Raw genomic sequence first — 15,697 nt, forward strand, 5'->3', positions numbered from 1 at the left:
TAGAGGGTCCATAATTTATTTTATTTTAGTAATAGTTATAAATATAAAATCATATATTTATAAAAAATCAGATAGCTATATGTAAATTTAATTTTTGTATTTATTAACCAATAATATAAATATAAATCACAAATTTGATTTTGTTAACATAACCAACAAAAAATGCAATAAGTTAGGAAGTAATTAGAATTTATATCAATTATAAATTTTGGAAAGTAAAAATATAGCTGTTGGTGTTTGTTTTAATGTTCAGTGTAAGTTTAGAAAGTTAATATTTTAATTTGATTATGCTTAGGAAAATATTATTAATTAGTGATTATAAAAAGGGAGATAAATATATAATTTTTTCACCAACTTTTCCAAAAAAAAAAGTAACCACAAATAAGAAAGACAAGTTCAAGCTTCTGTCGTGAGGAAAAGAAGAGTCTCCAAGTTCTTGTTTGATCAAATCAAGAGTCCACATCTTTTTGTCTAACCACTACCTAGATTCTATTGTTCTATTATTATTTTATAGATTATGGCTCATGATCGTGGATACAAAAAAATGTCAAAAGAAAAAAGAAACTGAAAAGTTCATAGTGGTGTTTTTCATAAGTTTATAATTAAAAAACCAAAAAATGTTTCTTCCACTCAATGAATATGAAAATATAGAAGATACGAATAAAAATGATGATAGTGTTGATGTTTGAATGCCTAGAGATGATAATGATTGTGATGATGCTTGTGAGAATGATCTTAAAAATGCTGATTGTTTGAATTCAAATGATGATGATTTAGAAAAAGTAAATGATGAGCATCTGTATACGTTTGATATTTTTGATCCAAGAAATTGGAATGTTCTTGATTCTAAGATGATTAATGTTTTAGTAGAAAAAGGTCCTAAAAGAGATATGTCAATTAAAAAGGGTCCAAAAGATAAATTCAATATATGCTTTTCTGCAAAGTGGTACAATAGAATTTTATTGAATGGAGAAAAATGCAAAAGAGATTGGTTAGTCTATTGTAAGGAGATTGATAAATTATTTTGTTTTTGCTGTAAGATATTTTAAAAAAGCTGCCGGTAAATGTCAGTTATCAAATGAAGGTTTTAAAGATTGGGCACATCTTAGTTCTTGGCTTAAAGAGCATGAAACAAGTGTTTCACATATTAAGAATATGACAATTTGGTATATTTAAGATTTCAGAAAAATCAAACTATTGATAAAGTGGCTCAAACACTAATTTTAAAAGAAAAAGATCATTGGAAAAAAGTTTTGTTTAAGATTATTTCTGTTGTAAAATTTCTTGCAAAGCATAATCTTGCATTTCGTTTCGTGGTACTAATGCTAAACTGTATAAAAATAACAATGGAAATTTTCTAGAACTAATTTAAATGTTAGTTGAATTTGATCCGGTTATCAAAGAGCATGTGGATAGAATTATAAATGATGATATTCATTTTCATTATTTTGGTCATAATATTCAAAATGAATTGATAATTTTGATTGATTATGCAATTAAATCTGAAATTTGAAGTAGAATAAAACAAGCAAAATATTGTTCTGTGATACTTGATTGTACTCCTGACAGTGGCCACCAAGAACAAATATCTATGATATTGAGGTATGTAGATTATTCTTCTCATCCTATTAAAATTGAAGAATCTTTTCTAGGATTTTTACATGTGAATGATACAAGTGGTCAAAGTCTTTTTGAAGTCTTACAAAATGAATTATCGTCTTTGGGTCTTGACATACATAATGTACGAGGCCAAAGTTATGATAATGGTGCAAACATGAAAGGAAACATCAAAGAGTACAAAAACGATCTTTAGATGTAAATCCAAGAGCGTTTTATACTCCTTCTAGTTCTCATAGTCTTAATTTAATGATGTGATATGGCTAATACTTGTGGAAAAGCTAAAGATTTTTTTGGAGTGAAACAAAGAATCTACACAATATTTGTTAAATCTAGTAAGAGGTGGGATATTTTAAAAGATAATATAAAAGATGTTACACTTAAAGCCATTGTCATCTACTCGTTGGGAGAGTCGTGTAAATAGTGTTCAAGCAATTAGATTCCAAATTTTAGAAATCCGTGAGGCTTTACTTCAAGTAGCTGAAAGTGATAATGATTCTATGATTAGAAGTGAAGCTAAATCCTTAGCGACAAATGAACTTGGTGAATTTGTGTTTTTTGGTGAGCATTGTTATTTGGTATGAAATGTTATATGGTGTTAATTTGGTTAGTAAAAGTTTACCGTCTAAAAATATGCTTATTGATGTTGCCATTGAAAAAGTTAGGGGAATAGTGGAGTTTTCAAAAGTATAGAGATACTGGTTTTTCAAATGCTTTGGAAACTGCTAGAAAAATTGCTATAGATATAGGTGTTGATCCAATATTTCCTCAAAAACGTGTTATTCAAAGAAAAAGGAAAATTTGATGAGATCTCAAATAGTTTACCTTCAGCTGCTCCATAATCTAGTGAGGAATTATTTAGGATTGAGTATTTTTTATGCATAGTTGATCAAGCAATTACTTTACTTACTAAAAGGTTTGAACAATATCAAGAGTATGAAAAGTTTTTTGGTTTTTTATTTAACCCTGAAAAAATGGTTTTCTTTATATGATATGGCTTTAAATAATTATTGTAGTAGTTTTGCAAATGCTTTTAAAAAGGGTGAGAATTTTGATGTTAGTGGAAATGAATTGTTTATGGAATTAAAATTACTTAGAGAAGTTATACCAAAAGAGATAATTTATCCTATTGACATTTTGAATTATTTGATGCGTGCTAATTGTTTTCCAAGTGCTATTATTGCTTATAGAATTTTACTAACTAATCCTGTAACGGTTGCATCTGCAGAGAGAAGTTTTTCGAAACTAAAATTGTTGAAGTCACATCTGCGGACAACAATGATACAAGAAAGATTAAATGGGCTAGCGATGATCACAATTGAAAATGATATTTTGGAGAAGATCAAGTTTGATGATTTGGTTAATGATTTTGCATCAAAAAGAGCTAGAAGAATGGCTTTATTTAGATGAAACTAGATGGTATTTTTATTTTATTTTATAACAATATTTTGTCAGAAAAACATATAAATTATTTTAGGTTATAAAAAGGTGTCTTGTTTTTTTTTTGAACAGCATCTTTATAAAGTTTGAGACGGCCTGTTTTTCACCATAGTGAGTCATCCAATAGCAATTTTCAGACTGAATTGTCAACTTGCTTTGCTGGCATTTTTAGACATATAACCTTCTCAAGAAAACAAAAAATAACACATATCTTTACAAAAAAATTTGATATCTCAGTAAATCTATATGCAAGTTATGGCCGTGCAAACCAAATTTAGTGGAAAATTGTAATGTAAATGGTGGAGGACTTTAAAGTCATTTTGCTTATAATTTATCTACAAGAAAACTTTTTTTTTTTATCAATAATCTACGAGAAAACTAACTTTTAGAATTTTTTTATATTCGAGAGCATCTTCAATTCCACCGTAAAAAAACTACAAAATAGAGTAGAAAATGCAGTCATGAACAAAAAAGAAAACATTACTGCATATATAGAGTAATTTTTATTTTGTTCATGACTGTATTTTTCAATCTATTTTGCAATATAATAATATTTTTTTTGTTTGTTTATGATTGTATTTTTCGCTTTATTTTGCAATTTTTTTTGCATTGGAATTCTGAGATGCTCTAATTTCGTGATCTTATATGGTTTTTGGTACGATTGCATCTGATAGTAATAATGATGTTTGTTCGTCAGTCTAAGCTGGAACATTGTAATCATGATTCATGAGTCGAACACACAGTTTCACTACATTTCAGAAATAATTGAAAATAACTCGAGAATTATTTATATAAGTATATTATATGGAGATGATTGATGGAGAAAAGAAGAGAGAAAGAATTAACTTGCACAAGTAAAAAGAAGCTGTTGTCAATAATACAATTTTCTCATGCAGCTAACTGAATCTCGCCGAGTTCTAGCTGAGCAGCGATATCCTCAAGCTGCTTCTTCACACTCATATCAATAAGCTTCGACCCAGAATCACCGTACCTAATCGTAAACCCAGCGACAAGGCTCGGATCAAGAACCGTCTTCACCCTCACGTTCTTCGCCCCGGTCAGCTTCTGAACCTGTTTGGCGATCTGAGCAAGCTGCGGCGGCTCCAGCTTCACCACCGATCTAACCTCGGCCAACTGCGTGTCCGTTATCTTGTTGTACACAATCTCGAACTCCTTCACGATGTCGGTCACTATGTTGATACGATTCGCGTCGACCAGGATGTTGAGGAAATTGGAGGTGTGGCTCTGGAGAGAGGACGATTTCACGATCTCGTCGATCACGAGACGCTTCTTCTCGAGCTCGACGGTTGGATTCGCGAAGAAGTTGAGCACCTGCGGATCGGAGAAGACCTTCTCGAGCTTCTCGACGTCTGCGCTCGTCAATTCGAGAGTATCGTTCCTCTTCGCGACGTCCGCGAGAGCCATCGCGTAGCTTCCCGCCGCCGTGGCTGACATTCTCGCTCCCGCCGCGTTTCCGCCTCTGATTCGAAGTGGTAAGGCTGTCTTTCGCATAGGAAGAGATCCCCCGATGTGGAAAGATGATGGAGGAAGTTTGGACTGCAGAGAGAGCATAGTTTGCTGAAGAGACGCCATTGCAGAGAAAGAGAGAGAGAGAGAGAGAGAGAGCGATTTGTGGTTTCTCGAAGACGAGAGGAGAAGAAGAAGCTAAGGTTTTGGGGAATTATAAAACGGACGGTGGAGATTTGTTGATGAGTAAAGATCGAGGGTAGAGCATAGAAGGTTTATCTTGTGATGAGATTGCTAGAGGATGGAGAAGCCGCCACGTGGAGACACATTATAGGTAAGATATCTGTGCTCCATATTAACGAGGATCGATTCCAGTTATCCAGAATTGTGATACCACAAATAATGTTGATTTCAATTAGACTCATGTGACCAAGCTGGAGGATCGACTAAAATCGATTTCACCTGACCTAGTTTGGTTTCAGCGGGTTGAAATTCGATAGCCTAGCACAAATTATGAGTAATTTTTTTGGGGTCAAATATATGAGTAATTTACAAGCTTGTTCTTCGCGCTCATCCTTTTTCTTTTGAATATCAAGAGTTTCAAGAATCTCCATAAACTCAAAATCACAGCATGTCATATTAATTTCGTCCCAGCAATCATTTGAACTGGAGACCTCTGACACAATGGTCAGGGTCCTTTCTAGCTGAGCTAATGACCTCTGGTGCTCGTCCTTTTACGATCTTCCTACAAGATTCAAGGAACATGGCTCTCTATTGAACATTTAACATGAGACCAAATGCATAAATTCTTATTTTTAGCACATCTTATTATATAAAGCTTGGTTCTTCAAAATTGTTAATTAATATAATTACGACACATGGCAATTATATATTTAAGATTGTGATAAGTGTTAATCTATCTCATAATTAAAAATATATATACTAAAATATTAAAAAAATAAATTATATTAAAAAGCAATTATAAACATTATTTAATAGTAATTTTCTTTTTATTTTAAATTCTAATCAAAAATTAATTGCAAAAGATTATTTGATAATATTGAGACATGTATTTGTCTGTATAAGACAAAATATATAAATAATTTAACAGAATTGTTTCTATTAAAACTAAAATAGTTGTATAAAAATATAAAAAAAATAATAATTATCAAATAATTAGTTTCCCTTTTAAAAGTATAAATAAAATAAAAATATAAAATTAATTTTTTTTTTTTTAATTAACCAACTTTACTTTTTAATAATTTTGTGTTAAAAAAAAATATAAACCAAAATTAACTTTAAATATTTCATCTGATATGACATGTGTTAACTAAAAAAATTAGATTGTGAATGATAAAAAAATGATAAACATAACCATAGAGAATTGTAAGATTTTATTTAATAGTATTTTTTACTTAAAAATGATAAACATGATGGTAAAATTATTTAATTAACAAAAAAAATTGTAAAAATATAAATGATATTGAAAAAACGAATTTTGAAATTGGAAACTTTTTAAAAAAATTATATTAAATAGAAATAATTATTTAATAGAAATTTTATTTTTCTAAATTCTAGACAAAATATAATTGTAAAAGATTATATAATATTAATTTCATTTTCTGATATCCTAAAAACTGTAAAAGAATATTTGATAGTTGTTTTTGTTTTTTATAAAAAAATCCTAAACAAAAGAAATTTGTATCATATTTTTAAGTCCTAACCAAAAGAGAATTGTAAAAATTTATTTGATAATATTTTTAAAAAAGTATTTGATGATGAACATGATACTAAAAATTCTTTAATTAACAAAAATATAAAATTAGTATTAATATGAATTTTAAAATTATATATTAATAACTAAAAATAATTATTTGATAGCAATTTATTTTTGATTAGAATTAAAAAAAGATGATTTGATAATATTGTGACATGTATTTGTCTATATAAGACAAAATATATAAATAATTTAACAGAAATTTTTTATTAAAACTAAAATAGCTGTATAAAAATATAAAAGAAAAAATAATTATCAAATAATTAGTTTCCCTTCTAAAAGTCGAAATAAAATAAAAGTATAAAATTAATCTTATTTTTCTTATAATTAACTAACTTTAATTTTTAATAATTTTGTGTTAAAAAAAAACTAAAATTAACTTCAAATATTTCATCAGATATGATTGTGACATGTGTCAACTAAAAAAATTAGATTGTGATTGATAAAAAAATGATAAACATGACCAGAGATAATTGAAATATTTTATTTAATAGTAATTTACTTAAAAAATGATAAACATGATAGTAAAATTATTTAATTAACAAGAAAAATTGTAAAAATATTAATGATATTGAAAAAAATAATTTCGAAATTGGAATTTTTTTTTAAAATAATTTTATTAAATGGAAATTTTATTTTTCTAAATCCTAGACAAAATATAATTGTAAAAGATTATATAATATTAATTTCCTTTTCTAATATTCTAAAAACTGTAAAAGAATATTTGATAGTTGTTTTTGTTTTTATAAAAAAAAATCCTAAACAAAAGAAATTTGTATCATATTTTTAAGTCCTGACCAAAAGAGAATTGTAAAAATTTATTTGATAATATTTTTAAGAGAGTATTTGATGATGAACATGATATTAAAAATTCTTCAATTAAAAAAATATATAAAATTAGTATTAATACGAATTTTAAAACTATATATTAATAACTAAAAATAATTATTTGATACCAATTTATTTTTTTCTGAAATTCTAAAGAGAAGATAATCATTATATATGACAATAATTTTCATTTTCTAAAATCTTAAACAAAATTGTAAAAAAGTATTTAATATTATTTTTTATTTTTATATTGTAAATAAAAAGAGATTTATAAAATAAAATGTTTTCCTTTTTTAAAAAATTCTAGCAAAATAAAACTATAAAGACTTATTTAATAAATTATTAAATTAGTACGTAAAAAAAGGGATAAGACCTCTAATGCCGTGAGTGGAATTAGTCCTAGGCGCACTAGATAAGAGTGTATAATGTTGTCATTAACTCGATTTGTGTATTTGACTTTTATTTCTTTTTACTTTTCATTCAATTTCTTATTTCAGTTTGTGTTCACTTTATACGTTTAGGTATAGTATTTTCTCTAATCCGATGTACAAAACTTTTAACAATTCATATATGCACCATGATTATAAAATACAAATATTAACTTGAACTTACATGTGAAAACGAATTTTAATTATAAAATAAATCTCAAAAAACATATGCAAAAAACAATCATAAAATATAATAAAATAATTTATTCTTTTATGATTTTTATTAAATTAAAACATCAAACAAAACCCGTTGCGTTGCAACGGGCTCATATCTTGTGGAAGAATAAAGTTGGGATATTCAAGGTACATGGAGTAGGGGCAGTAGTCCAACATAGCATTTTTAAATCCAATGCAATTCTTATAAAATTTTCATTTACTCCTCTATTTAAAGTTTATACTTATGTTAGTATTTTTGATTTCTGCCCTGGGTAATAACAAGTTCTAGATCCGCCAACTGATTTCATAATGTTTCAAAATTGGTACTGTTGAAACTGGTGGTTGGTCGGTTTAAACAGCATAACAGACTCTCCGGACCTCCTCATGCCGTCTTCCGCCTCATTGACAAGGAGATCCACAGCCAGACGTGAAAGACAGAACTTCAGGGACCTGATGCCTCTGTGGCTTTCTCAACATCATATTCTTTATATGACTGTCACCAAACCCTTTAGCTGCCTGCCTTGTTTTGAATTTTTTGCCTTGGTAGCTTAAAACTCACGTATTATGTATATCCAGAAACTTCATTCTAATGATATTATCAAATTTAACAACAAAAAAAAGAGAGAAGGATATGCAGAGCCGGCTCAAGTGGTGGGGCCAGCAGGGCGACCGCCCATGGATAAAAGGGGCCCATAAAAGTTTTTTTTCTTTTTATAGCGTTAAATTTTTAGGTTTCAAAGATTATCATTTAGATGTGTTCAAGTCTACACATGGCCGACTGAAAATGGATAGCGGTTTTTAGTAAGTTTTTGTAATTTCTCAGTTTTAGGCTCTAAAGTTATGTTTCCTTGTTTTGTACACGTTCATAAGAAATTAATTTGGTTATTTGTTAACACGTTTTCATCAAAGATCATTGGGCGCTAAGAAGGTCAGGAGGAAAACCCATTAGAGTAGGCCTTATAGAATCACAAGTGTTTGTGAATGCATTTGATAACGTGTTTTGTCTTTCTTAATATGTTTTTGTTTCTTAGATACAATTCAACTTATATTTACCGATCTTTCTCAGCTTTGCTTTTTTTTTTTGGACTTTCAGATTCCTATTCCTGAGTGTTATATTTCTTTTTATTGAATTTTTTATTTAATCACACAAAAGGTGTTTCAAATAGATTTGTGACAAGCTTAAGTGCTGATTAATTCGGGTTTGATCGTATGAATAACGTTTCTTAGTCAAATGATTTGTTTTGGCTATGCCATTAGTTTCTGTTGGCTTTAGATTATGAGATTAGTTATTTCAGTGAGCATAATAAGGTGTTACACATTTGTTTTGCTTGTTTTGATAAACATCATTGCCTTAGTTTCTTGCAATTAACCATATTTTTTTGCTTTACGGGACAAAATTTTTTTTTTGCCCCGGGGCCTACGAAGATTTTAAGCCGGCCCTGAGGATATGTATAGTATTATAGAGAAGAGCTGGAGTTATGTTGGGTTGCTGAGGGAAAACAGAACTTCTAGAACAGTACACAATCCATCTTAGAAAAGAAGTTTGTGAGCTGGTCATTATCAGAAGTTGAATATTCAATGACATTTGACTTAGCAGTCGTTTTTAAAGACATACATTGCTAGCTCAAGTGCAAGTACTTTTATATATGGTTAACTGAAAGAGTCTATGATTTAAGTGCCAAAACTTAGCTGCACCAATAAAACAAGAGTAATGATGTGGTGGAGCAGGTGATTAATGAGCGGGAATATTTTTTTTCTGTAACTGGCTTTCATAAACTAAAATGCAGAAAAATAAAATGTTTGCAAGAGCCTATTGGCAATAGTTATAGAACCTAACCAAATAGAGAAACACAACACGAGAAGATGATGGTCGTGTAACTGCAAAAATATGTGCCTAAATGTATAAAACATATTGCTTCAATAATTTCGCTTTTCAAAAAGTATAAGAACCCAAAAACCATTTCTCCAGAAAACTCTAAATTTGATAACTTCCAACCTCAAATGAAGAGAAAATTAAGATTGTATATCATCTTGCCTTTGCAATTAGAATTAAAATTTTTAAAAGCAGTGTTCGTAACTTTAAAACAGCTGAGGATAAATTTTTTTGGGAAGGAGATGTATTAAATTACATTATATCATTAATAAATTAATAAAATAATTGAATAAATAGATTCACCGACTAATAAGGATCAGATAGCAGAATCTGTTTACCGTTACTCCCTCCGTTTTTTAATATAAGTCGTTTTAGAAAATTTTTATGTTTCAAATTATATGACGTTTTCGATTATGTATGCAAAATTTATTAACATTTAATGTTATATGACCAATGATAATATACTTTCTATTTTATTATTGGTTGATTTGTGGTTAAATAAATAATTAAAGATGTTTTTGTTTAGAAAATATAAAAAAATTAATGATTTTCTTAATCTATGTGCACAATTCTAAAACGACTTATATTAAAAAATGGAGTAAGTAATAAATAATACATATATGAAATTTTCTCTTTATCTCAGCTATATGTGCAATGTATAACCATATAAATTAGATATGAAAGATAAATAAATTGTTATATACTATTATATATGTTAGACGTTAAAAGTGAACCTCAAAAACTAACGCGAAAATAAATGTTAAATATGACTAAGCTATTATATATTATGATAGTTATGAAGCTCCAACATTTTTCTCTAACCGTATAACATATATGGTTAGTTATATTATTTTGTAATAATTAAATATGAAACTGTATAAAATACTATTTAATTTATTTTTTTGGTTATTTCAACTCTTTTCGTCGTGAATTTTTGATAAAATATATATATTTTATTTTATTAATTGTATGATATACAATTTTTTAATTATAAAGTTTATTTGATGTCAATTTACTGCATTTTATTAATACACATTATTTAATTTAATTTGAAAGTTTGTTTAAATTTAAATAAATGTGAATTTTATTTAAAAAATATAAATAATATTATCTATTAATTCAATTGTTTGATATTGATTGAATTTGTAGTATCTAAACCTCCAAAGTTTACTTATTTTTTACTTTTTCATAAATTATTAAATATTTTAGTCAATTATAGTGTTTTATATTGTTTAAACACAAGATTAATTATTGTGTTGTTTGGAAATATTGATAGTAGTATAATATTGTTTTCTTTATTACATTATAATAAATGGGTGTATTTAATTTAAATTCATACAAAAAGGTTAGGTTCAAGGGAATGTTTTTGTTTTAATAAGAGAGATTTATTAATTTATTATTATGATTAGTTACTAGTTTCTAATTTGATTTAAATTTATGTTTATTTTTACATTTATATTCATATTTTAATCACAATTATTTTAAAATAACAATTTTATGTTTGAAGTGGAAATATGAAATAAAACAAAAACGTATTGTTGCTCAAAAATATTTTTTACTGGATAATATATACAGTAGAACCTCTATAAATTAATAATGTTGGGATTTTAGAATTTTATTAATTTATAGAGATATTAATTTATAAAAGTTTCTTTTTTTAGATTTTTTTTCTATTTTTAAATATTTTTATTAATAAAATAAGAAAATATTTGATTTTACCGTATATAAATTATTTAAATTTTAGAAAAATTGACTTTCATATTATTTTATTATCTTATTTGGTGTATATTTTTATGTTTCATAGAATTGTTATGTGTTTTTCGATATAATTTTACTAAATATTATTAAAATATATTAAAATATTAAGAAAAATAAAAGTATTTTCATTGTGAATATAAAAGCAACAATATAATGTTTAGTTTGTACTTATATAAAATATATATAGAGATATATTATTAATTTATGATTTTAATGAGACTATATATTTACATGGGAGTTTTAAAAATATTATTATCTTATTATTTTATCGATTTGTGTCAGATTTTACATCGGTCCAAATTGAGACCGACGAAATTTATTAATATATAGAGATGATTAATTTATCGAATATTAATTTATAGAGGTTTTACTGTGTATATATATATATATATGTGGAATTTATTATGTTGTAAATATTTCACACTTATATTTACAACTTTATATAAATATAATCTATACTATTATTTGCGAAGCAAATTTTCGGAATCGAGCTCTCACGTTAAAAGTTAGAGTGGTTAATATCGTTTATACCCTTAATGAATAAAATGTATAAATAAATTAAAAAAATTTGGAATCGAGCTCTCACGTTAAAAGTTAGAGTGGTAATATCGTTTATACCCTTAATGAATAAAATGTATAAATAAATTAAAAATAAAAAGAAATTTTAATTTATTTGATTAGATAATTGATTCAAATTAATAATAGTAAGAATTATCCAAAATCTGAAAATATAATTTAAAAAAGAGATAATATATATATATATATATATATATTGTATTGTTATCTGAAAAAGTTTTTTAGTGAAAATTTGAAAACATAAATTATATAACTAAATATTAATCAAATAAAATTATTAATTATATAATTAAAAATAGAATATTAAGTTATCCAAAAACTAAAAATATAATTAAAAAAAAAGATAATTTCTACATATATATTGTATTGTTATCTGAAAAAGTCTTTTAGTAAAAAGTTAAAAAAATATAAATTATATAATTAAATATTAATCAAATAATTTTTTTAATTATATAATTAAAAATAGAATATTGAGTTATTTTAAGATTTATTTTAGTATAATGAATATAGTGTACAAGAACTTTTCAAAAATTTATGAAATTGTTTAAGCCCGCATCGCGGGCAAAACACCTAGTTATGTTAATTATGTAAGTCATTGGATAATCTACTTTCATCTTATTTTCACGACTGTGTTGTGCCAGCTGATCGACAAACATATTCTCACACAACTTTTAAATTAGATCAAAAGACATATTAAACTGAAATACATCTATGTGATTCATCTAAATTAAGATACACATGGTGTTACAAGTACAAGATTCGTCAAAGTTCAAATCACATGGAACTGTGGAATTGAGAGATTCACAAGTGCTTACACACTGGTGAGTGGTGACCAGTGAGGCAGTGAGTAACAAATAGCATCATAAAACATAAAATGTTGATAGCAACAACACACATACAACAGTACGGATACAAGGGACACAGCAGAAGACCGGGTAGACGGGATAACAATATTTTACGGATGATCAAAGTTTAAAAACAGAGAGATGGGAGGACTCATGACAACACTACTAATTTTAGCCCTTCCCTTCAACGACCAGAGAGACTAATCTGTTCATAGTTTTTATCAACAGACTCCTTAACAGCATCAACCACTAGCTGTGTCTTCCGGCTAATGCTCGGCCAAAACCCATCGGGCTTTGCACCTTTGTTCTTGATTTCACCAACCAATCGAGCAAACTCTCTCACCATACACGCCTCTTGCGGAAGCTCTGTCTTAACCGTGTGCTCGCTCGGGGGATTAACCCACGCAGTCACTAACTCATTGAACCAAGCTTCAGTGCTAGTGGTGAACGATGCCTGGGTCTCTTGAAACGGAATAATGAAGTCGTGAACACGAAGTGTGCCGTTGGTTCCAATGGCGGTTATCTCCATTGTCAGGTTTGCCAAGAAGGAGCAGTATATAGTAGCAGTGCGTCCGTCTTCCCAAGTCAGAGAAGCTCCACAGGAGAGAATAACTCCTGCTTCATTAAGCACAGCGCCGGGAAAGGCCGTGACGGTATTGGGAAGCTCGAAGTTGTTGGCTAAGAGAGTTGCTCGGATCGCGTACCATCCAGCGTCTCCAAGCGCACCAAGCCCATCAAGACCTGGCTTCACACGGATGTCATTTTTCAAGAAATCTTCGTCTCCAGCAAATGAAAAGCAACTCTGTACCTGCAGATTCCAACATCGAGTAGAAATAAAATAAGACTTTAAAGACAGCTCTTGAAACCACACACTAGGTATGTTCTGTTGTTGAATCTGTCAAGAAACTGAATAATTTTCACAAAAGCCAGAGACTTTATCTTCTATACAAGAAACCCAGATTGATTTTCAGTTAAATCAAATTGAAAAACTTACGGTTTTGAGCTGACCAAAGCGGTCGGAATCAGACAGAAACTCCTTAAGCTTAGCAGTTCTAGGATTATGAACCCACATAGTACCATCCATAATCTGAACACCATTAGCTTCACAAGCCGCAACGATCTTATCAAACTCAGCTACATTCATCGCGACGGGCTTCTCAAGAAGTATGTGTTTCCCTTTCTCTGCGGCGCGTATAGCCCACTCGACGTGGAGACTAGTGGGTAGAGGAACGTAGAGCGCATCTACCTCTGGGTCCTCGAGAATCGATTCGTAAGAGCCGTGGATTTTGGTCGATTCAGGGTAGCCGTTGGATGTAACGAAAGACTTGGCCTTTTCTAAGGAGCGGCTTGCGACGGCGGCGATGGTGGCGTTTGGAGCGAGGTGGATGGCACGAGAGACTTTTCGGGCGATTTCGGCGCAGCCCATTACTCCGATTCGGATCGGCGTGTCGGTGGCCATAGCTGTTGGTTTCTCCTGGGAGGGATGATAGAGAGAGAATGAGGAGGATGGATAAGAGATGTGGAGCTTTAAGATACTGAACAAGAATTGTTAATCGAAAGAAGAGACCACCTTGAATTGAGGACACAAAAATTGGGAGTGTATGTGTATGGCTTACGTGGGATGTTCGGTGGGAAAACAAACGGAAGTTTTTTTCCAAAAGATTTTTGGAGGAGCATACCTAAAGTTAGATACCAACTGCTTCATACCTTTCATTTTTCATATTTATGTTTGTTTCAATCAGGTGTTCAAAATAAAAATGTTTATTTCAACTCTAAAAAACAAATTTTTCTTGATATTAAATTTTAAGTGACACTAAAAATTAGAGCTTTTCGACTAGTACACTCTATAGCATTGAATGTCATTCTCTTTGGGCCGACGGATCGGCCGATAGAATATTTTTATATAAAAAATAAAGATTTTGTCAAAAAAAAATATTAGAGTTTACTAAAATTTTATATTTTATTTCTCGGTTGAAAATTTAAAAATTTAAAATTAAAATTATTATAGGTTATTTGTTTTAGGAAATTGTCTAAACTACCATATCCTTAGTACCATTTTTTGATATTTACTTTAATCATCTTTACCATTAAAATTTGAATAAGAGAAAGACCATTATGCACCTAAATAATTAAACACCTAATACCTAATATCTTCTCTTCTACCTCTCCAAATCCATATCCGCCATGACCAACGACACTCCGATGACCAAATTCGACGAGACCAACGATTCTTTGGTGACCAAATTCGACGAAACCAACGACACTTCGGTGACCAGATCCAATTTCTCCGACCGAATCCAACGAGATCAACGACGCTCCATTGAACACCGACAAGCTCAGGTGAGCACAATCGACAAACTCAGAGATAGTTTGTGTCAGTGGATTTGAATTCTAAGTTCAACTGAATAAATTCGTTCAATTGAATTTATGTAAAGCCCCAAATCTAATTGATGTGTTTGAATTTTGAAGTGCAAATTTTCGAGTTAAATTACAGTGAATCTTGTTTTTGGAAGTGAGTACTGATGCATATGAATAATATGCGATTGGCTTGCGCTCAGATTTTGAAGATCGACGAGGTTGGTGAGGTTTTTGAAGAAGCAAGAGGGACTATGAACAAGAACGTGGTTTGTGCTATCGAAGAATTGTAGATTTATAAAGCTTTATAAAAGTTGCAGAGTTGACCTCTTTACACCATCTTCTCTCTCATCTTCTTTAGACATCTCTTATACTAAAACAATCGTGTATATCTCCTAGGACTTGCATAGTTGAAGAGGTTAGTTGGACATCTAACTGAGTTTGGTTGCAATCATTTTTTAACGAAAGAGTACGATGTGGAGAAACCTTGATATTCTCAGATTATGCTTGTAATGAC

General features: G+C 29.2%; 2 protein-coding genes across 2 annotated transcripts; both read right to left on the reverse strand.

Moving 5' to 3' along the window:
• Positions 1-3,819: 3,819 nt before the first annotated feature.
• LOC106423548 (ATP synthase subunit delta, chloroplastic) lies at positions 3,820-5,083 on the reverse strand. Its single transcript, XM_013864319.3, has one exon. It carries the CDS (start codon positions 4,648-4,650, stop codon positions 3,946-3,948), a length of 705 nt encoding a protein of 234 aa, XP_013719773.1. The 5' UTR covers positions 4,651-5,083; the 3' UTR covers positions 3,820-3,945.
• A 7,741-nt stretch (positions 5,084-12,824) lies between these two features.
• Positions 12,825-14,518, reverse strand: BNAC03G28700D (uncharacterized oxidoreductase At4g09670). The gene is made up of 2 exons (XM_013864305.3): positions 13,820-14,518; positions 12,825-13,633 (listed from the first exon to the last, which is right to left on the reverse strand). Exons 1-2 carry the CDS (start codon positions 14,282-14,284, stop codon positions 13,010-13,012), a joined length of 1,089 nt encoding a protein of 362 aa, XP_013719759.1. The 5' UTR covers positions 14,285-14,518; the 3' UTR covers positions 12,825-13,009.
• Positions 14,519-15,697: the final 1,179 nt, after the last annotated feature.

This window comes from Brassica napus, chromosome C3 (assembly GCF_020379485.1).
Source record: "Brassica napus cultivar Da-Ae chromosome C3, Da-Ae, whole genome shotgun sequence".
NCBI classification, from domain to species: domain Eukaryota; kingdom Viridiplantae; phylum Streptophyta; class Magnoliopsida; order Brassicales; family Brassicaceae; genus Brassica; species Brassica napus.